This window comes from Anabrus simplex, chromosome 1 (assembly GCF_040414725.1).
Source record: "Anabrus simplex isolate iqAnaSimp1 chromosome 1, ASM4041472v1, whole genome shotgun sequence".
Taxonomy (NCBI): Eukaryota; Metazoa; Arthropoda; class Insecta; order Orthoptera; family Tettigoniidae; genus Anabrus; species Anabrus simplex.
In genome coordinates this window covers 1,589,358,205-1,589,380,864 of record NC_090265.1, presented here as the reverse complement: position 1 = coordinate 1,589,380,864, position 22,660 = coordinate 1,589,358,205, and the positions used below count along the sequence as shown (strand labels likewise).

Here is a 22,660-nt window from a genome sequence, read left to right as displayed (position 1 = left end):
AAATGAAGCTGATTTCTTGCAAGCCACAGTACTGCTCTGTTTAAATCCTTCTGGTATGCACACTACCAAGTTCCCAAAATTGCTCAATAAACCTACCCCTCAGACAAGTACAAAGAAATGAACACTGTTGCTTACTATGCTTACACAATATGAAAGTTCAATCTTCATATGATAGTAACAGATGAGGGGAAAAGTTTATTTATTTATTTATTTATTTATTCAGGATCAACAGCATAACGCTGAATTACAAAGATCCGAGCTATGTACAATAGATATGAATCTAAAATGAAAGATATATAAATATTTACAAAGGACACAAATATACACAATAAAACTGTACAGTCATGTATAATACATATTTACATAAACAACGATATTAACAAAGAAAAAATACATTTACAGTAAATAGAGAAGCAGAACGGGAAAGAACAAGAAGGAAAATTAAGTTATATTAGAAATATCATGACAGAAGGAAGGAAACAATACGAAGATATCTAGGTTCTTGTTGATAGATAATGTATTAAACATTGCTGGAATACGTATAGAAAGGGACCTTTGGGTGAGAGAAAGGTGGGAGTAAGGAATATGGAATAGGTTCTTCATTCTGGTACTACAGGATGGGACGTGAAGAGGGAATAAGGAAGCTAAATCTGGAGACCTAAACAGACCATTAGCTGCTTTGTATAGCAGCTTTAGGTCGGCTACTTTCCTCCGAGCAAAATCTGCAATGTGACTTCTTTAAAATTTTAAGATAAAAGAGGAAAACCTGTAACTTCTATACTATTCTGCTTACTACGGCAAATTTGGGAACTAACTGTTGTTCATAATCCCATTAAGTATCCAGAATATTAGGAGATGTGAAGCTATTGTTGCCACAAATTTTTAGTATTTTATTTGCTCACTGTTAGTTTTGAAACTCAAATGGCAGAGAATGCTGAAAAATAATGGTGTAGAATATTTTTAGAGCAAGTATAACTTTTGTAATATTAATAACATAATGGTTTATTTGCCTCTGAATTAGCAATGTGAAACAGCAAGTGATTATACAAGTTTAGGCTTAATAGGCAATTTGTTTTACACAACATCAATGTTCTAACTTAATTCTGCAGATCCTGTTCACACATTTCATCATGCTCATTCGTGTTCACATTTCAAATTATACTGCTGTTTTCAATTACATGTTTGTAATACTGCAGACAAGTATCATTTCCCCAATGCATACTAAAATGCTTGATGTTCAATGAAACATCAACCCCCTTTCCCTCTGCAACAGAAATGTCTGACGACAGAATGGAGAGGGGTAAACTTAGATAGTTTGCACATGTTAAGAGGATGGAAGTGGAAAGGATGCTGAAACGGATGATGAGACCCAGACAGGAGGAGGGAGTGCAAGAGGGAGACTCAGACTAAGGTGGCTAAAAAGGATCAAGAATAGTATAATCAGAAGTGGGACACTGTTAATGGTGGTCGGAGAGAGGAAGACGGAAAGGTTCTATAAACATCCCAATACGGCAGGAGTTGGATGAGGGAAATGGATGATGATGGTGGTGGTGGTTTTGAAACTCACCCCAATATTGGAAGCCTTATATCATGGCTGATATAAGGTTGACTTATGCAAGATAACTCTTCAGCACATGGTAGCTTGGTATTAATAAGTGGATGGCATGCCTACCTCAATATGGTTGAAACCGCCATGTGACAGGGTTTGAAACTCACCCCCTCAGATGTTCCAATTACCTTTGTGCTTGGATTATCGTAGTACTGGGAGGAAAACATATTGTCGGGGCTGAAAAGGCAATTATACTGGAGAGACTTATTGCTAACAAGAGTATCATTAAATCGAGAGGAATTTTACATTGAATTAATGGAATTAACGCCAGGACCGAAATAGTTTATCATTACAGAGGGGATAATACTTGTATCTGTTATTGTTGTATGGAGATTTCACTGTAGAGCAGAAAACTGAGATTCCTCACCACAATAACTCCTACAAAATTTCAAATTAAAAGTAACTAAATGGTACATAAGTTTATACATTTATTTAATGTACTCAATCAGAAGTAATAAATTACACTTAATTTTAATTATAAACTTGATTTTTGATCATGGAAGCCTAGCAGGTGAAATATAGCACGAGAAGACATATCTAGTACACTAGCATCCAAAAGCATAAGTTATGAGTAAGCAGGCAACAGAAAATAGACCACAAATTGCATGACATATGTACCTACCAACCTTACATGTTTGCTCTGTATAGGAAAGGAGTGTTCCCTGCTTTGACTAGTGGCGTAACCACAAGGTAAACACAGCCAGTGCCTGTGCCCCATATTCCCTCAGTCGTGTTTGCCCTGTTATAGTGTGCGGAGTGCAGCTTCATGGTGAACATGACCACACAATGGCACAATGACACCATCTGGACGCCGTTTTGCAGGGTAGAATACTCGGCCGCCTGGAAGCAGGCCAGACACAGACCGAAGTCGCCGTATCCTTGAATGTGCCACAAAGTATCATTTCCAGGCTTTGGAGACGATTTCGAGACATAGGAGATGTCAGTCATAGGCCAGTACCAGGTCAACCAAGGGTAACAGCCCCACAGCAGGACTGATATCTGGCCTTAACTGCCCAAAGAAATCGGAGTGCACCTGCAAGACAATTGTAGGCAGGGCTGTTCGTCCGATGTCCAGCGGTGTGTGTCCTGCTCACTCCAGCACAGAGACGGGCCCGTTTACTGTGGAGCCGTCAACATCGAAACTGGACCACGAATGAATGGAGGCATGTGCTCTTCACAGATGAATCCCGCTTCAGTTTGCAAGACGATTTCCGTCGCACATTAATCTGGGGAAAACTGGGTAGCCAATACAACCAAAGGAACATCGTGGAACGGGACCAGTATGGTGGTGGTGGCATCATGGTGTGGAGCGGCATTATGTTGAATGGCCGTATGGACCTGCACATCTTCATGGATGGTCCGAGGAACACTTAACACTCGGAGATACAGGGATGAGGTACTGAGAGCACATGTTCGACTCTTCAGAGGTGCGGTTGGTCCAGACTTCCTCTTAATGGACGATGATACGCGACCGCACCGCGCTGCTCTGGTGGATGAATTTCTGGCTGGGGAAGACATTCATCGCATGGACTGGCCAGCATATTTGTTGTGGAAACATTGCCAAGTTTTGTTAGTTGTTGTCAAAGGTGTACCTTAGCTATCAGAACCTTTCTGACACTGTTTTTTTGGACAAGTTGTGTGACATATGGTGTGTGAGTCAGCTTCCATTTGTTCAATCCGTCTGACATTCCTATCAGGCGGTATGGTCTCGTTTAGTGATTATGCTTAACTTTTGGACACTAGTGTACATTGACACTGCATTGTGCTTATTACAGAATGGTGTCACAACAGTGTACTAGATAGCCAATATCTTGAAAAGGTGCAGTTTCCAACTGATAAGCCCAAGCAAAAGACTGGTATTTATATTGAAAGTTAGAAACTTCATTCTGTTCCGTATTGAACTGGGATTACAGTAAAATGAAAATGTTGAGGGTCCACCTTTTCAATACAATGAATATTTATTGATGTATGTATTACATGTCGTTTAAAGAAGATTGGTACTAGTTTCAACGCTCATTGCACGTCATCATCAGCCAATGAATCAATTGAGCAAAACACATCAAAACTTATCAAACAACAATATAAAACACATGATAGCATCTACAAGACAAATGTTGAATTATGACTAGTTAAAATATAAAACATATGACAGCAAATACAATGACAAATGTTAAAAGTTAAATTGTAACAAGTTAAAACGTTGAAAGCAAATCAGAGAAGGTAATCCAGTTGTTAAGGTTTGATACACGAGAAAATAGTCCAGCTTGAGGTGTATAGAACATAAGGTGTATCTTGTAAAACACTTGACTGCACCTACTAAGACAAATTTTAAGTGCAACATTAAACTGATGAGAGTAAGATGCGTATGGCCAAATAAAACACATGACAGCACCTATAATGTCAAGGAAATGAAATGTCGTATGGCTTTTAGTGCTGGGATATCCCTGGATGGGTTCGGCTTGTCAGGTGCAGGTCTTTCTATTTGACACCCGTAGGCGACCTGCACATCGTGATGAGGATGAAATGATGAAGACAACACATACACGCAGCCCCCGTGCCACTGGAATTAACCAATTAAGGTTAAAATCCCCAACCTGGCCGGGAATCGAACCGGGGACCCTCTGAACCGAAGGCCAGTACGCTGACCGTTCAGCCAACGAGTCGGACTATAATGTCAATGTTAGATTACAACAAGTTAAAATGATGAGGTGCGTCTGACCGTAAAGTACAAAATTTGGGAAGGTATCCCAGTTGTTGAGTCTTGATACACAAGAGAATAGCCCAGCTTGAGGTGCATAGATCATAAGGTAACGTGTTATCAGTGGAAAGAGTAAACCTTGTTCTCTTAAGTTGTAGTAATTCAGGTGGTTCTGAAGCCAACAATGTGGTCATGTGAAGACCATAATTTGAATCAACATTGTGATTCCCAGTTCGATATGGAAACGTGGAGATATGACGAAAAGATTGAAAGCCAAATTAGGCGTGATATAAATGTACATAGACAAAAGAAAGACAATGGAAAAGAGGCGAACTCACCTTGAGCAGCGTGATGACACAGTTGTTGAAAGGAGAGGAGCTGGGCTACTGAAGAGAGCAATAATAGGGGCCGAGTAACGGAGGGGAAGGGAGGGTGAGAGGAGGGGAAGGGGGGAAAAAGGAGGAGCTAAAGCTGGGGAGTAGGGCTAAGGTGGGGCAGAGGGATGAGGTAGTGGGGGTAAGTGACAGGGATGCGTACTGCACATGGCTTGAAAATTGCGCTAGTGTTTGGAAATCTGATATTTTTAAACAAGTTAATTAAAAAAATTAAAAAGGATGTTAGGCTTCTCAGAAATTTCACTTAAGTTGAAGTTAAGATTAAAGTATTGATCAAAATGGATAAAACAATTTTCAATTATATTCATGAGAGGCCCTTTATTGGCCATTTGAAGGATCTCTAAATCATGTTCAATGTCGGTAAACCTGTGGTTGGAGTCAGAGATATGTTGACCTATTGCTGAAAACTTATTATATCTTATAGCGTTGACATGCTCTGAATATCTAGTCGTGAAACTGCGCCTTGTTTGCCCGACGTATGAGGAATTGCATTTGTTACATTTTTATAGTTTTTTTATGACTGAGCTACATGAATTCATTTAATGTTCTCAATTGGCAGCAATAAATTAAAGTTCCCTGATGGGAACTTAATATCTTATTAAGAAAATCATACTTACATTTGGTGGCATGTTTGATGGAAGAGCTTCCTGTGGAATACTACCATACAGAGGGTGTGTAATAGGAGCTTGAGGTGTATAATCCGACTTAGGCTAGAAATAAATACCAAATAAAAGGATTTAAAATTGGTCTACAAGTAAAATATTTACAAAATTGTAAACCATGAGAACAAGTAGAATTCTACCAGAAACATTACAGTAGGCTATAATGCAACTGTCATTCAATATAGACACCAAAAATAATTGTACATCCGTGGCTTTTCCTACAGATTAAATACAGGGCCTTTATTTTATGATTGTGCAGCAGCAACACCAAGCCACAGCAAGCTGCCACTTTGGCACTCATCTGCTGACCATTAAAATGTGTGCCACTGGCATCAAATAACAGTCACAGAAAGCTATTTCAGGTGAATCTAAGAGACTAAAAACTTATCTGGCACTAAAGGAAATGCTAAAATTAAAAATCCCTGAGTTCTCAAATGCATTTGGCACCTCTTAACAGGTTAGCAGACATTCGTAAAATCTCATACTGTAAGATGTTCAACCATATATTAGTGTTTCTCAACCAATGGGCCCTGGCATCAATTATACTGAGCCAGGACATAATACCTGGAATTCATAATTTACTTTCCTAAGCATTTTTCAGGAAAAAATATATAATGGGAATACTTAGGAGAATCATTTTTGTGATTATATCTAAAAGCCCAGACCCAGATTGTTTCTAAGTTATAACTAAATACTCTAACTGGTGTAGCAAATGTTAGTGACCAAGCCACTTATTTTTTTAATGATAGGGAAATTTCAGACAAAGAAATCTTTCAACATTCAGGACAAGGATACCACTGTTTATGACTGGTCATACAAATTGCCCCTGTGTTGGAGATGTTGATGACCAATTAACTGGACAGTATAAACAATTTTTTTTTCCACTTACACAGATGATTAAGGTAGCCCGTATCCGATTCTCGTTACTGAATAGTCACAGTGAATACTGTCTCTTAACAAGTTTGAATTTCAGAGTGCATGTGCTTGTACAGGAACCTGAGTGTCACAACATTTTTAAAGTAATAGGCATACAGATTTAAATGTTAATATGAATGAAAGACAAGGGATTTTGCTTAATTTCAGTATTAAAAATATCATACTGAAGGTATTCTTGACGTAACAATTAGTGATACATTCCCCTCAAGTCAATAAAATGAACTCCAGGATAAGCAAAAGGAGGGAAAAACTACCAGAAACAGGAGATTATGCCATAGTTTATATTAATTATTAGTTAAATGTACAAACATAAAAAATAATTTTAAACAATCTATTTAAGAGTAATTTTTTGGAACCAGGCTTTCACCTTATAGAAACAGAATTAATCAGGCTGCAGTCTCTCAAACATTTAGAACTGCTGTTGTATATATAACTTGCTAAATGTTCTACAGTTCTTGTGAGGGCAGAGGATGCCAGAAAATTTGTGAATGAACTGAAACTAGCAGCAGTCTTTGAAATACAAATATTTTGAATAGCACCCACAATGAAAACAACTGTTCTTATGTAAACACACAGTAACTTTTCTGAGCAAGATTGTACTTAAAAACTGTTCATATAGAAAATATACTGCCAAAATTGATGCATTAACACTGGGGTGATGGGAACGATAATTTACTAAACTCTGCTGAAGTCAATAAGGTGACTTCATTTATCAGTCTCACATATAAACATTACATCATACCACTCAGTTGTCAGCCTGAGGCTGCAGATAGCTCTGCTACCATTGCTGCACACGACAAGTTTACAACTTGACTAGCATCGTGCCTTCCTTGCAAAACTTCAATCAATCGATCAATGACTGAATGAATGAATGAATGAATGAATGAATGAATGAATGAATCAATCAATCAATCAATCAATCAATCAATCAATCAATCAATCAATCAATCAATCAAATCACCACTGATCTGCATTTAGAGCAGTCGCCAAGGGGGCAAATTCCGTATCTGTTGTTTTCCTAGTCCTTTTTTAATTATCGCAAAGAATTTGGAAATTTATGAACATCTCCCTTAGTAAATAATTCCAATCCCTAAACTTTAAATAAAGACCCTGCAAAAAACACAACAAATTATTCCAACAAAATTAAACAATTTATAGTTTTATTAGAAAATAATTCCAACCAAAGTCAGAAAAATGTTAAAATATAACTGTCATTAACAAATTATTAACCATATAACATTGTAATTATTTTGTTTCAGTCTGGTTAACGTTTGCATAGTTTTTCCATTTTTAAAATTCTTGACAAGCAACACCATGCAGTTTCACTGACTGGAGTAACTAAGGGCATACAATCCAGTGCTACCTGTTGTAAGCTTCAATATCAATTCAACTAACAGTCAAAATGAGACAGTATAGTGAAATACCGATAGTCTAATTTCACTAAATTTCAAAGATCATAAATTCTTCATTCAATAAGTTCCTTTATTTTGTGAATACTCAGTGAACTGATGAAAGTTCATATTAGACTACAATATCATCAAATGTAACAAAAGGATATTCAAAATATTTGTTAGTACAGTAACAGGAAATATCAAGGTAAAAAATCCATCCAAGTTACAGAAAATACAAGAAAAATCAGAAGCATTCCCACAAAGTATGAGAGAAAAAGAACAAAACACACTTGTCATTAACCACTGTTGCTGTGAGGAGGTAGCCGGATATAAAACAACTTAATGATTGCCATAACTGAAAGGGACAAACAAGTGGCAAATCAAGTAATATAGAAAGATAGCAACTATAAAGGAACACATAATAGGATAAAGACTAACAAATGAGTTCACCCCATTGTGCTCCTTTTCTCCATCTGAGTTCGTCCTTCATCTTTTAGCACCAGTATTTCATTTTTACCTTTTGTTTCTTCTCTTTTCCTGTTTCTGGCTCTCTTCATATCTTTCATTTCTCACATCAAGTCTAAAGATCTGTTAAGATGGCCTTTCAGAGAGTGTTGAAGTTTGCCCTCCCAATGAAGCTGGGAAACAGAAGTGAGCTTGTCAGATGCTGAAAAGAAATGGATGTAAAAGAACTGGTATCGATGAGGAGAGAGCCTTTCTCTTTGAAGATGAAAAGATGTCCTTGTCCTTTTGAGTTTTTATGTTAGTCCTTGATTGCTCTTTCTACTGTTTGCTGTTCCCACACTGACCTGTTGATTGTGTCAATAATAATAATAATAATAATAATAATAATAATAATAATAATAATAATAATAATAATATGGCCTGGCCTCAGTTACTCTGTGCAGGCATTTAATTTGATGGCATTTAGGCTGCCTGGGCATCATTTGGACATACTGCTTCAATCTACCAGGTGGTAGAGTAAATCAGATATCTCTTGGGCGATCCACACATAAGTTTTAATTTTTTTTTTTTGCATAAATGTCAAATGTGTCCTCAGAGATCTTTACATGCTGATGTATGACATGGAGAGTCAAATGGAACTCTACCACATTCTACAACACTTTATACTACTCTATGTTCCTTTTCACGTTACTATCTTAATAATGTCTTAATAAGTCGCACAACTGTAATATCACACTCGCAAAGGATGTATACCATGCAGAAAGGCATACAAAATGTGGCAGGGGTTTTGAAACACACACGCAGACTGAATACCTGGTCGTGAGCTATCAAGGATTTCCATTTCCTGGTACCTGCATGTTCAGCAGACATTTGTGCTGGCTGTATGCCTTCAAACTGCACACAGGGCATACAGAGCAAAGCATATGAGAATCTGTAGAATTGTGAAATGTACAGTAAACAAACCTGGAGTGAATTTTATAAAGGAAGAAAACATAGAAAATATTTAAATAGGAAGCAGTATATTTATGATGACAGTTTCAACATTTTTTTTTAGAGGTAGGCCTAATCTGGGAAAGAAAATTTATTAGCTTTAGTGATATTTATTAAGACAATACATCAAAAAAAGTTGTTAGAGAATTTCAACAGTATCGTAAGGACAATAAATATAAATTTGTGTCCTTATCCAGAGGTGATGCAGCTTTTTTCAGGTACACCTAGAATGGAGGCGAGCTGCATGTACCTTTCTAACCACATACCAGCCTTCCTGCCAATCTGAAATATCTGGCAGTATTGGGAATCTGGCTGAGGATGGAAGCTAATAGAACTAACCATTAACTTGGGGGTAAAAATGTAAGTAATCTGCATGTAGAATTTCTGCTTCCCCAATTTGGAGGCTGCCAACTGACAACTAAAAAGGTGGTGCAAAATATACTGTCTATAAATACCATATTATATATTATATATATTATATACCATATTATACCTACTACTCAGTAAAAATTATATCAATCATTAATTTTGAGACCCACGAGGAACTCCTTATACGACAAAATATACCTAGGAAGATAAATGATTTCTGATTATTGTTAATAAGCCTGAATGTACTTGGTATCAAAAACCTGTCAATCCCAGTTAAATGATACTATAGTGAGACCTTAATCTCCAAACTATGTTAACAGAATTGTTAGATATTAATTCAGTACAGATGGAATCTGTTTCAGTGTTTTCCACTACAGGTAAGTCCTGTTATACATATAAGTCATAAATGAAGTCATATAAGTCAGTATTCCGCTATTTAGATTATATCTTCTGCTTGACTAAACCTGCTCTAGATGCTTACTGCAATATCTGATGATGTGACCATAGAACACGAGGTGCTACCTTCCAACTGCAGAAGTTTGCAAGTGACTCCCTCTTTCTTTATTATGCCCACTTGTAGCTTCATTCTGTATGCTCTGAGTTTTACATTTTTTGCAAGTCAAGAAAAGTCAAATTTCAGAAATACGGTGTTTGTTTATCTTGTAGATATTCATTCTTATCTGTTGGGTTTCTATGTTTATGACTGTACGGTTATATTCAATCCACTTCTTATTCTTCTTTTCGATGAGGCTTGCTAAGGACCACGTGCCAATTTCAATTCAGTTCTTCATACTTTGTTGTTTTCTCTTCCGTTCCCTCCAATATTCTTTCATCCTTTCACTATGCTGTTTCTTTCTGTCCTTGGACCACTTCGCACCAGGCTTCTTGTTCAATCTTTCTTGGAATCCTTCCATACTTACTACCCTCTTTCTACAAAGCTCTCTGTTCATAGTTTCTTCTTCTCTTATATTACTTCTTTCTAAATCTTTCTTTACTTCTTGAATCCAGCTAGTTGTTGCCTTTTTGTTCCAAAGGTACTTGAAAATTTTTTTTGTTAATCTGGAATCCACTACTATTATTTTACTTTTATTAAAAAATTAAGAAAGGAATTTTTTTTAAAAGAGGATTAATACATGCATATAACAGTAATTCCTAAAAAAATTATTAATTAAACAGCAAGGGAAAATCAGAAATTGTACAGAATGAAGGAAAAATAATCCTGAGATGTGGAATTCATTAATGTACCCAAAATGCTAGCTGTATTACCATTTTTTTAAAATTAATTAATTAATTTATTTTTTGCTAATTGCTTTACGTCGCACCGACACAGTTAGGTCTTAGGGTGACGATGGGACAGGAAAGGCCTAGGAATGGGAAGGAAGCGGCCGTGACCTTAATTAAGGTACAGCCCCAGCATTTACCTGGTGTGAAAATGGAAAACCACGGAAAACCATCTTCAGGGCTGCCGACAGTGGGACTCAAACCCACTATCTCCCGGATGCGAACTCACAGCTGCACGCTCCTAACTGCACGGCCAACTCGCCCGGTGAATAGTTATTTCAACCCTTTGCTGCAGACATTCAGTTGCTATGCTGTCATGGGTTACAATCTGCAATTTCATTCCAATCTTGAAAATGAGATCTTTGGCTTCTTTGCTCATGTAACATCCTATAGTAACAATTTTCCTCTGGACCATGGAACTATGGTTATTACGCTTACCGGTGGCTGCTTAGTCAGATCGACTTATTCCAATTATCATATGAAATAAACTTCATAATGATCTGTTCCAGAACTGATGGGATAGATATGATTGATAACGCCTTTTAGGTAAGGTGGTTCAGTGACCAGTGTCTTGACCACTTTCCATTGTTTCTGACACAACTCGGAGCATAATGCCAAAATTCATCAGATCCTGTCCCATGAACATACTTATGACAGTGGTAAATTTTACAGTAGAGACATAATATTACACCAGTGTTAAAGGACTTGTTATCTATCAGAAGGTAGAACATTCAGCCAGGATCCAACTTCTTTTCCTTGGAGAGCTAGGAAGCAAGAAGGTTCTTGAAATTGCTCTGTGCTAATATTATCCCGTAAGATCTGGACATATGGTTCGAGAATCAGCTGTTACAGCATTCCACTCATTAAGGGCCTCAGACAGTTGGCAGACTTGGATTTCATCACAGTGTTTTGGAAATAGTGACTTGATAAATTCAAAGACCCCATACGCAGACGCTAAGAAAGCAGGTAAGCACATGTCACTGAGTTTACGAAAAAAGTGCCTGTGTCCAGTTTTCATCATCAAGCCTTGTATTAAGAACAGATTCTAAGCAGTCTTTAAGAAGCAATTGGAACAACCACAGAGGTATTGTTCTCACAAATTACATTAGTTTAGGAATTGCTAAGCCGTTCTTAGGTAAAAATTATGCATACCTGCCAACTTTACAAAACAAAAAATAAGGAGATTTTGATACGAAAATCAGGAAAAATCAGGAGAAATCAGGAGATACAAGTGGTCAAAACTGCTTATTCTACACGTCTTGCGCAATACAGGAGTATTATGATATATAACACGTATTGTCTCAAAACCTGACTGTTGCTATATGAAGCTACAAGGCTAAAAATTACACATCTCTATTCCCTCACAGGCATGCGAGTGAGATGATCGGTCTCTGATAAGCTTTCCGAAAATTGTATGAACTCATGCTCCGCACGTGTGAATAAGTTATGCACTTAGATGCCATTACTTAGCAAACACACAGATTCCATCACGCGCCCGTGCGATTATGCGAAGTGCAATGCTATTTTTATCAAGTAGATAATAAATTAAAATTTGCTAGAATTGTCTCCAAATGGTTCCTATCTAAACAAATTTGCTATCTTTGAAATTCTGACCCTAAACTACTAAAAAAAGACACAAAATCTAGCGAATAGTCTCTAGAATCGACTAAGACTGATGTGAACGAACACGAACAATAGCATGCGAGAAAAAGGGACGGAGAATCGATGTACACATCGCGATATACAGGTTTCAATAAACATCGCACATTCGCGCATATTTCTCGTATTAATAAACGTTCATATTTCATTTGAAAGCAGTCAATGGGAGAAGGACTTCCGGCCACTGGCGTATAAAGCCGAAATGACGGGTTTGAAAACAAATGTTTGAAGTTCACCAAAAATAAGCTAAAATCGGGAGAAATAATAGAATAATGGGGGGGGGGGGGCGCTGTCTAAAATCGGGAGTCTCCCGCCTAAATCAGGAAAGTTGGCAGGTATGCTTATGCAATGTGAGAATTAAGAGAAAATAACCATCCAAAAGTTTCCCTATTGCTAAAAATTTTCCTACAGCATTTTTAACAGCCTTAAGTTTAATTGGAGGCTCTGGAATTAACTGTTAAATCAGGTTCTGAATTAGCCAAATGCCTGGAATAAACATAATAAAAGCAGATTCAGAAATTGGATTTCTTTCGGAAAGGGAAAAAACCTCACAATTATTTGGATTAATTTATAATCCTATATTCCTACAATCACTAATTACTGGTATACTTTCAAGATCCTCCAATATGTGGCCTGTGAGCTAAAGTCTCATTGTCTTAAATAGAAAAGTTAAAAAGAACTCTTCAGACCTATTATGACTGTATGTAAAACATGACTAAAGATCATTGGTCCAGCTAGATCACCTTGTTGGACTCCTGATTGGAACATAATAGTTTCAGATCCAAAAATAATAGTCTGATGGGTTAATGTATGCCACATAAAAGCAAAATGTTCAGAGACCTTTCCTTAATGATGAAATTTAAATGCAGTTGGAAGTGTTTATTTTTAAATGATTTTAAGGAGCATCTTCCTGCTGCTGCAAAAGCGTATGTACTAAATGTATAACAATTTCACAAACTTTGTAGTTTCCAAAATCAAGCTGGTGGGGATAGCCTAAATGTACCTATTTGGTTAATTTTCTCTGACAAACAGCTCCCCTGAAAGTATTGCCAATAATGGGACTTATACACCCATCTTTCTTTTTTAGTGATAATAACGAATCTCTGTAAAGTGAGGTCAAACGGAACCATTTACCTTTCCACTCAGCATGATATTAATGAATCTGGTAATGGCTTTTAAGAGTTTTCTACCAGCATTTCCTGTTGAGACCAATAAGAGGTCCTTCAGGCATTGCGGATGAATCCCGTTCAGAATGATTCTTATACCTGAAAATACTTGATTCTCAGAAACTGTCAACATCTGTGTCTAATGACATGGAGGAAGAGGGAAGGACAATGGTCATCTAGAAGCGAGATGTTTCTCTAATAATTTCTCAAAAGTACGTGAAGTGAAATCTGTCACATCTAAATCTGACTATAGAATTCTTACTGCATCCTGAACATCACCATCAGTTACTTGAGATTCTATGTGGTGAGCAACTGAATATTTAGATTTTTTTCTTTGTAAATGGAGAAGCCAAACGATAATCTGAAATATTACTCTTAATTTTTGATACAAGAGATTTTTTGCTACTGGAACTGTCTGGGACTCTGAGGGCAACAAAAGTATAAGATCTTGCCATGCATTGTTCAATTTTCTGGGCTAACCTTTGGGCCACAAAAGATCTTACCCCCTGAAGGGTCTACTTCAAAACTTTTTTTTTTTACAACTTGCTTTACGTCACACCGACACAGATAGGTCTTATGGCGACGATGGGACAAGAGAGGGATAGGAGGGGAAGGAAGCGGCCGTGGCCTTAATTAAGGTACAGCCCCAGCATTTGCCTGGTGCGAAAATGGGAAACCACGGAAGACCATCTTCAGGGCTGCCGACAGTGGGGTTCGAACCCACTATCTTCCGAACACTGGATACTGGCCGCACTTAAGCGACTGCAGCTATCGAGCTCGGTTTCAAAACTTTTATGTTCTTTTTTTAGTGTGAATTAATTTCTAGAAACAAAATGAATGGATTCTGAAAGGAATATTAGGACGGTTTTTGACGGGTGAATTCATAACCCTTTCATAGCTTTAAACAAACTGAGATCTCTGCCGGTGCAAAGAAAACAGGAGTTACAGCGGAGGTTTCAGAGGTATCATGAGGTATTGATTTTAAGTCAATGATGCAGAATACCACATCAAATTTGATTCACCACGAGCAATGGGATCATCATCATATAGATCTACATACACTCCATGGAACCATAGTCTACATTCAACACAAAAAGCAGATGTCTGATCATCAATTTGAATCGCATGCCCGTAAGTAAGAAAGTAACTTCATTTTCTCAAGAAGAAAAATTTTCTCTGCTAATCCAATTGCACCATCGTTCTAAACATAACACAAAGAGCAAAAGAGCATCCCTGATTTTTTGTCGGTATAGTTCTGAAACATTCTAGTAAAAGCCTGATCCTATCTTGCAATCCAAAAACGTGTGATCCGAGGTCACTGCTCAATGTGTAGACATGTTTGTAATCTCATCAAAAACATGCCAGCTTTCTCAACATACTACTGACTGTCCTTCCATGAACATGAGATGCTTCCTGGCTTGAACTCTGAGTGCAGACTAGTGGCATAAGACCATCATACTAGGTTGATTTAGACTTACTATGTGATCTTATCACAATCTAACAGGTACTAATCTCACATCTCTGCACTGAAGGTTGCCACTCCCCATATGAAGTTGAGCCAGTGTACTATCCCTGTCTTCAAGTAACACAATAGATTTGCAGCACAATGAGACATATCCATAACTCCATAAAATAATTTACATACTGCATAATATTTCGTAAAATACCATGCAAAGTCTGAAGATCACACGATTTTAGATTGCAAGATCAGCCTTTTACTACGAACTGGGAGATGGAGATATGGCTTCTACAGTGTCAGTTGGTTGTAATAGGCTTCCTTTGACTTGTGAACTGTTACAATTGTTATCAGAGAAAATCACATAATTTCACTCTCTTCTCCGTGAAGCCAAAAACAAACAAGCCAATCTGACTATTATATTCTTAGAATACAGAAAGCCTTTGAAAATGTTGGTCACATAATTTCATATGCCATATCCCCAACAGAAGGCAGTGACTTGGTAGTCAAGACACTTCCTGATCTTTATATTTTGACATTTTATTACTGTTAATATTCATGTTTATTATACATTTTCTGGTCCTGATGATATTTTGAATTATGTTTTGTGGTTTGCATTGTGGTTTGTATCGTTTTCTGTGTTTATAGTTATTCTGTCGTATACTTATACGTTAGTACACATGTTGTTTGTTTACGTTCATTGAATGGTTGCTATGTTATTCTATATCACGAATATTTTAAGGATTAACTAAGACAATCTCTGATTAGGACAATTATGGCAGTCTTTAGGCCCTTATAAGTATGAATTGTATCATCTCGTGACCATATTATTTGTGGCCAAACAGTCTAATCTGCTTACATACGATACCAACAATTTAGGTTAGGTGCTGCATTTGGACATTTGATTGGATATATTTGATTTATATAACAAATCTTATAATATAACTAACTGAATGGCAGTATTGTGGTAGAACCTTTATGATACTGTATAGATTATTTTAATAATCTGAATCTGATTCTCCTCTGTGACATTACCAATAAACAACCTCCGTGATATCAATGACTGCTTCGTTGATCGATTTCTGTACCACTGTCGTTGAACATATGATGATATATAAGTGTTATTATTATTCTGACACTTCACATCAGCTGTTTACCTTTGTGTTAGCAGTGGAAAGAACTATCTGATTCGGTAAGATCTACCATTCAAAAACAGCATTATTACAGATTAGCCACACACTCCAGTGCATGGTTGATTCTCAGGAAGTATCAAGCACTTCAAGTGCTGTGTCTACATTTATTGAATGCAAGATATGTCAACATACACACAGCAAGAGCTCATGAGCCACTATCTGAGGACTCATCATTTGTAGATAATGAACAATTGCACGTTAATTTAGGAATTCCTCATTCATCTCAAACTCTTCATCCAAGTTTATCAGCTAGACAAACTGTGAATTCTTCAAATCAGGAATTTGACAATATAAAGTGTCAGTGTCCACACTGTGGATGTCATTACTCCAGTTCCTGTGGTGTCAAAATGCACATCAGCAGAGCTCATTCTGATATTCACCATCAAATTTTAGTTTCAAGAAATCGACAGGGGTTGATCCCTCTCAAAATGTCGAAACAATCGCTCAAGAAAGTGACCCCCCATGCTAACACGGAAACTAACGATGTCAATACTTCACCGCATGAATTTAAGCAGAAAATAATGCAGTGGCAAAGTCGATTTTTTAAAATTTTATTTGACAGAGGAGCAATATAACTATGAGATTAACATTTGGTGTGAGTTCTTGGCTTCTGCAATCGTACTACTCCCTGGCCCCAAACATCCATCAGAGAAATACTACCATTATAGGAAAAATTAAAAAACCACAGACAACCAAAGGAAATTTAAACAGGTAACCAATCCTGAACGGGCAACGAATACAAATATCAGCTTACCCAGTACCACTTTTATAATCAGCGCAGAAAGGCTATTAGATCTGTTTTAAATTCCAATGCTGAAAACTGTAAAATTCCTTCGGATGAAATATTCCATTATTTCTATAAAATTCTCAGGCAACCAAATGACACGATTCGATCCAAATACCAAGCTCATACAAGTGATATTGATAGGGAACAAACTGACATTTTATTTAATGACACTATAAGCCCAGACTACAGAGGATGTTAAGTCATGCGTAAGGAAGGCTAATGGTGCATTTGTACAGCTCTACCCACTGTGGAAAAACCGTGCCATATCTCAACAAACTAAATTGAGGATCTTCAACAGTAACGTCAAGTCAGTCCTCCTCTATGCATGAGAGACCTGGAGTAATTACTAAGATGTTGCAAACCTTTGTAAACCGGTGTTTGCACAGGATCCTAAACATTCATTGGACGGACACGATTAGTAACAAAGATCTACGGGAAGTGACTTGGGAAACACCTATTGGAAATCAGATCAAACGCCGGAAGTGGAGGTGGATAGGACACACGTTGAGAAAGCAGGATGGAGCCATAGAGAAGCAAGCCTTGGAATGGAATCCACAGGGACAACGAAAGTGGGGTCGACCACGGCAGACCTGGAAGAGATCCGTATTGGAGGAGGCAAGTTAGGCAGGAAAAAACTGGGGAGAACTACGTCGGATGGCCCGCAGCAGAGTCCACTGGCGAAAATTCATCGAAGCCCTATGCTCCTGAAGGAGCCACAGGAAATAAGTCAAGTAAGTCATAAGCCCAGAGGAAATCAGCTTTGCTGTTAATCATATAGCCATAGACACATCACCTGGTCCAGACCACATCCTCGTCAGAGTTATCAAAAACAGTATTGCAGTCGACACAATATCTCACAATGCCACACGTATGCTGTACCTTCTACCATCGAAAAGGCCAGGACTGTTCTAATCCATAAAGGTGGAGATACACTCAATATTAAGAACTGGAGACCTATCACAATCTGTTCAGTATTAAGAAGAATAATTGAGTGGGTCCTTGACAGGCGTCTTCGTGAACATGTTGTCTAAATCCCCAATCAACGAGGATTTACCAACTCCTCTGGAACGCATGTCAACTCTGCGATACTCGACTCTCTTCTCCGTGAAGCCAAAAACAAACAAGCCAATCTGACTATTATATTCTTAGAATACAGAAAGCCTTTGAAAATGTTGGTCATGCTCATTTAAATGAGACACAGAAGTCATTACCAATTCCAACCAAACTTGCAAACAAAATCATGAATCTAACAGGAAATGTCACATAAATTCAGATGCAGGGAAGCAAAACAAGACATCTCTTGATAAGCAAGGGAGTTATGTAAGGTTCTCCTCTGTCACCAATCCTGTTTAATCTCGCCATCAATCGTATTCTGGATGACCTTAGCGAAACGTCGATACCTACTCAATATGGCTTTCAGCTGAGTCCAAATCGTGAAGCTCTAATAGTATTAAGTTTTGCTGATGATGTAGTTATTGTTGGAAAATATTCTGAGTCAGCTTTAGTACTTGCTCATGCGGCCATACATCAATTACAAGAAACTGGACTTAACATCAATATTGGAAAATGTAAAGGAATATGCATCAAACATGGTCACTTATCAGAAGAAAAACTATTCACGGCAGATGAAAAACAGATACCATGTCTGGAAAAAGGAGAATCTATTAAGTATTTGGGTGTAAATTTCTCCAACGAGATTACACTCCAGTCTGTCCAGGTCCTAAAGAAGCTCAAAACCTCGAAACCACTGTAGAGCTCCTCATTTCTTCACCGCATTTGCATTTCAATCAAAAATTTGTAATCAAACACTTCAATCTGTCCCAGGTTAGTAATAAATTTCAGACAATACCCCCACAAAAGATTCCAGTCAAATTTATAAATGACACCGATATTATGGTTAGGGGAACATTAAAGGAAATTTTGCAACTTCCCATGAATGTCCCAAATGATATGATATACGATGAAATGAAATTTAAAGGTCTGGGTTTATTTTGTTTATCATAGGAAATATATCTGCAACATACTAATGCATGCAAAATGTTGAAATCTTCCAATAACATTTTTTTTTTTACACTCAACAAAAAACTTAGGTCAAGAAATCAGCACGAGCCTCGCCGCACTGAATGTAGCAGAAACAGAATTTATTTGAGACAAAAGGCATCGTTTTGTAGATACGAAGAAAATTTGACTCAAATTGAGAAGAAGAGCTTTTGACAACTGGAGCAAGAAAGAGCATAAAGGCAAAGATGTAGTCATCTTTAAACAGTATACTCCAGCGAATACAGAGATTTGTGATCATAAAGGATTGTCTTGCAGTGAACGGCATGTTGCAATAAAAATTAATGCCAATGTTTCTGCTGTGTGTACTGTACCTGGCAGATTCCAGGGCAACAGCCTCTGTCGGCGTTGCCACAGAGAGTTCGAAACTCTTTCACATGTCCTGAGAGCCTGTCCACATGGTGAATTACTACACACCTAATGCAATAATGTAGCGAGATCAATGGTAGCTATCGCTTTGAGAGGACAAGGTTATAATGTCTATGAAGAAGTACATGGTCTCTCCAACAGATGAAGCAACCGACGCATTGACATTATTACTTTTCAGCCATGCTGTTCTGAAGGTTTCATCATTGATCCAAAAATTAGATACGAGACCAACGAAAATCAGCCAGAAGAGGTCGATGAACAGAAAAGAAGAATTTATGAAGAAACGGTGGACTTCTATAAGCAAAAGTATAAGCTCTCATCCATCTCTGTAATCGGCTTGATGTTAGGTGCTCGAGGAACCATACCTACATTTTTTGTCAACTTCTGCAATACCTTTGGGCTGAATAGAGATTTCATCTATAACATCGCGATTTCCACACTCAAGAAGTCCATTATGATCTTCAAGAATCATGCTTGCGGACCTTAAATAAATGTTTGACATGCCTCACTCGTTTGCCTACTCTTTGTCCTTGGGCAACCTGCAGCTGTTGCAGGAAGATTGTATAATAATAAATAAGAGATTACTATTACTGAATTATAAAATGTGAGTTAAGCTTTCTTTTTTTTTTTTTTTTTACAAGTTGCTTTAGGTCACACCAACACAGATAGGTCTTATGGTGACGATGGGATAGGAAAGGGCTAGGAGTGTGAAGGAAGCGGCCGTGGCCTTAATTAAGGTACAGCCCCAGCATTTGCCTGCGGACAGTGGGGTTTGAACCCACTATCTCCCGAATGCTGGATACTGGCCGCACTTAAACGACTGCAGCTATCGAGCTCGGTGAGTTAAGCTTTAAAATAATGGCTAAATCATCAAGTTGATACTTGAAACCACAATATGTACATAAGATGAGCTATATATGAAAGGTAAGGTAAGGGTGTATTCTGCCCGAAGGCAGGTCCGAACCTTTACAGAGGTGTGCCTGATCCAGAGTTTACGTACGGTAGGGTGGCTAGTTCCTTTCCGCTCCTCCATTCCGTTACCCCCCCCCCCCCAACAGCACGTGGCAACCTATCCAAATCTTGACCACGCCCAATGTTGCTTAACTTCGGAGATCTCACGGGATCCGGTGTTCAACACGGCTACGGCTGTTGGCAGCTATACATGAGAGTCGTTTATAATCGTTTACACACTAAAAAATCTCCCAAATATAAAGCAAGATGCATTTGAGTCTAGTATGGTATTATAATGATATACTTTTTTTTTTTGCCAGGGGCTTTACGTCGCGCCGACACAGATAGGTCTTATGGCGACGATGGGGTAGGAAAGGCCTAGGAGTTGGAAGGAAGCGGCCGTGGCCTTAATTAAGGTACAGCCCCAGCATTTGCCTGGTGTGAAAATGGGAAACCACGGAAAACCATTTTCAGGGCTGCCGATAGTGGGATTCGAACCTACTATCTCCCGGATGCAAGCTCACAGCCGCGCGCCTCTACGCGCACGGCCAACTCGCCCGGTTAATAATGATATACTATCAGTTCAGTGAGCCACTTTCATTTTAGCTAGTCGGTGTGTGATGAGAATGATTTCTGGTAATACTGTATATGAGATTGTATCATTAATAAAGCTTAAGAATATAATTAACGATTATGAGAATGCTACTACTGATATTGGTGTGATTCTTCAAAATGTATATCATATGGGTAAAGCAGTTTCAATTTCATGGTACACATGTTGGTCCAACACAGAATTAATCAATTTTTTTTTTAATACTAGAAGAGGCCTTTTGGTATTATGAGACATTATATTTAGCAACAAGAGAGCAACATCCAGCTACTCATAAAGAAACTGAAACACAATTTCAAGAAACAATAAAGTACCAGTATGTGTAATCCTCAAATACTTACTCCGACATCAAAATATGCCAGCTTGTAAAAGAACAAGGAAGAAGGTATAAAAGCACAGCAAAAATATAATAATATTACTAAGAATGAAAACCTCAACAAGCTGACTGGAAGAGAGCAATATAACTACAGAAGTCATTTCATACATCATGGCAGCTGTGGTATATCCTCCCTACATGTAGGGCCATGGTAGGTTCAATATATACGTTTGAAAACCTGTCACCTCTACTGAATACCACAAATGACATCTGTGCACTGATGACTAGTTAACAACCCACAAGAAAGTTAAGAGTGCTACAGACTGTGCTCCACGATGGATGTAAGTAAAGGAGAACAGTCATGAGTGAAAATTGCAGTTCTTTGTGGTAGAAATGCATGTTGGTGTCGTGCACAGCAAAGAGAAGCAATGGGCTTTGCCTTTACCATATCAAACTACTGAGGCGTAGCAAATGTTGAAATGTCACAAAGTGAACATCATGTGTGCTCACACTGAGGTGTCACAGGACATTATAATAAGGTATTTAACCTTACGACTGTCAACACTTAGGCCGTACTGCCGGAAAGATTTTTTAATAAATGCATGCCTATTTTTGTATTGTTCCCATTAGCATACTTATTATCCAACACAAATATTCTATATAGCATTCGGAAGCTGAATGTTCAAAAAAAAAAAAATTAACAGATCTTCCAGGGTAAGCAAATTATAAACCAAAAATTTTAAATACAAGATAAAAATGAAATATAAATTATGCTTTTATTTTTCAAAATTTAGCAAGATGTATACAAAAATCCTGAAAGAGATACAACATTTCAGAATATACAAAATGTTACTTTATATCAGACAAAATGGCATAAAAAATTTCTAAATGCTCCTTTCAAAATTGTCAAGTTAGTAATCAATTTATATTTAAAAGCAGGACAACAAAAGTTTCCATGATTTCTAAGTAAATGTACAGAACCTATTCATGTTGTCCCAGACACACATCACCAAATATACAGGGTATATAAAAATTGAATACAGTACTTCAACTTCTAGGGATGACAGATGAGACCAAAACAAACATTTTCTGGAAAAATAACCATGGACTTGAAACGAATTATTGACTCACAAAATCAGAAATTGCACTGTAAAGGTATAAATTAATTACAACTCTCATTCTTCAAGACCAAATTACATGTTCTCTTAAAAATGTCATGTTGTCAGAATGCATTGTCTGTGCTGTGGCAATATGGAGTAGGTTTGTGTTTATAATAAAATAATGCTATTTGCTTTATGT

At 37.6% G+C, this 22,660-nt stretch overlaps 1 protein-coding gene across 3 annotated transcripts in view; it reads right to left on the bottom strand.

The window, feature by feature from the left end:
* Positions 1-22,660, bottom strand: part of Sec31 (secretory 31) — a 386,738-nt gene that overhangs the window by 38,738 nt on the left and 325,340 nt on the right. For all 3 annotated transcript variants that reach the window (XM_067138230.2, XM_067138232.2, XM_067138231.2), the window contains one exon: positions 5,320-5,412. In XM_067138230.2, coding sequence (XP_066994331.2) covers positions 5,320-5,412 — 93 coding nt within the window. The remainder of the gene's footprint in view (positions 1-5,319; positions 5,413-22,660) is intronic.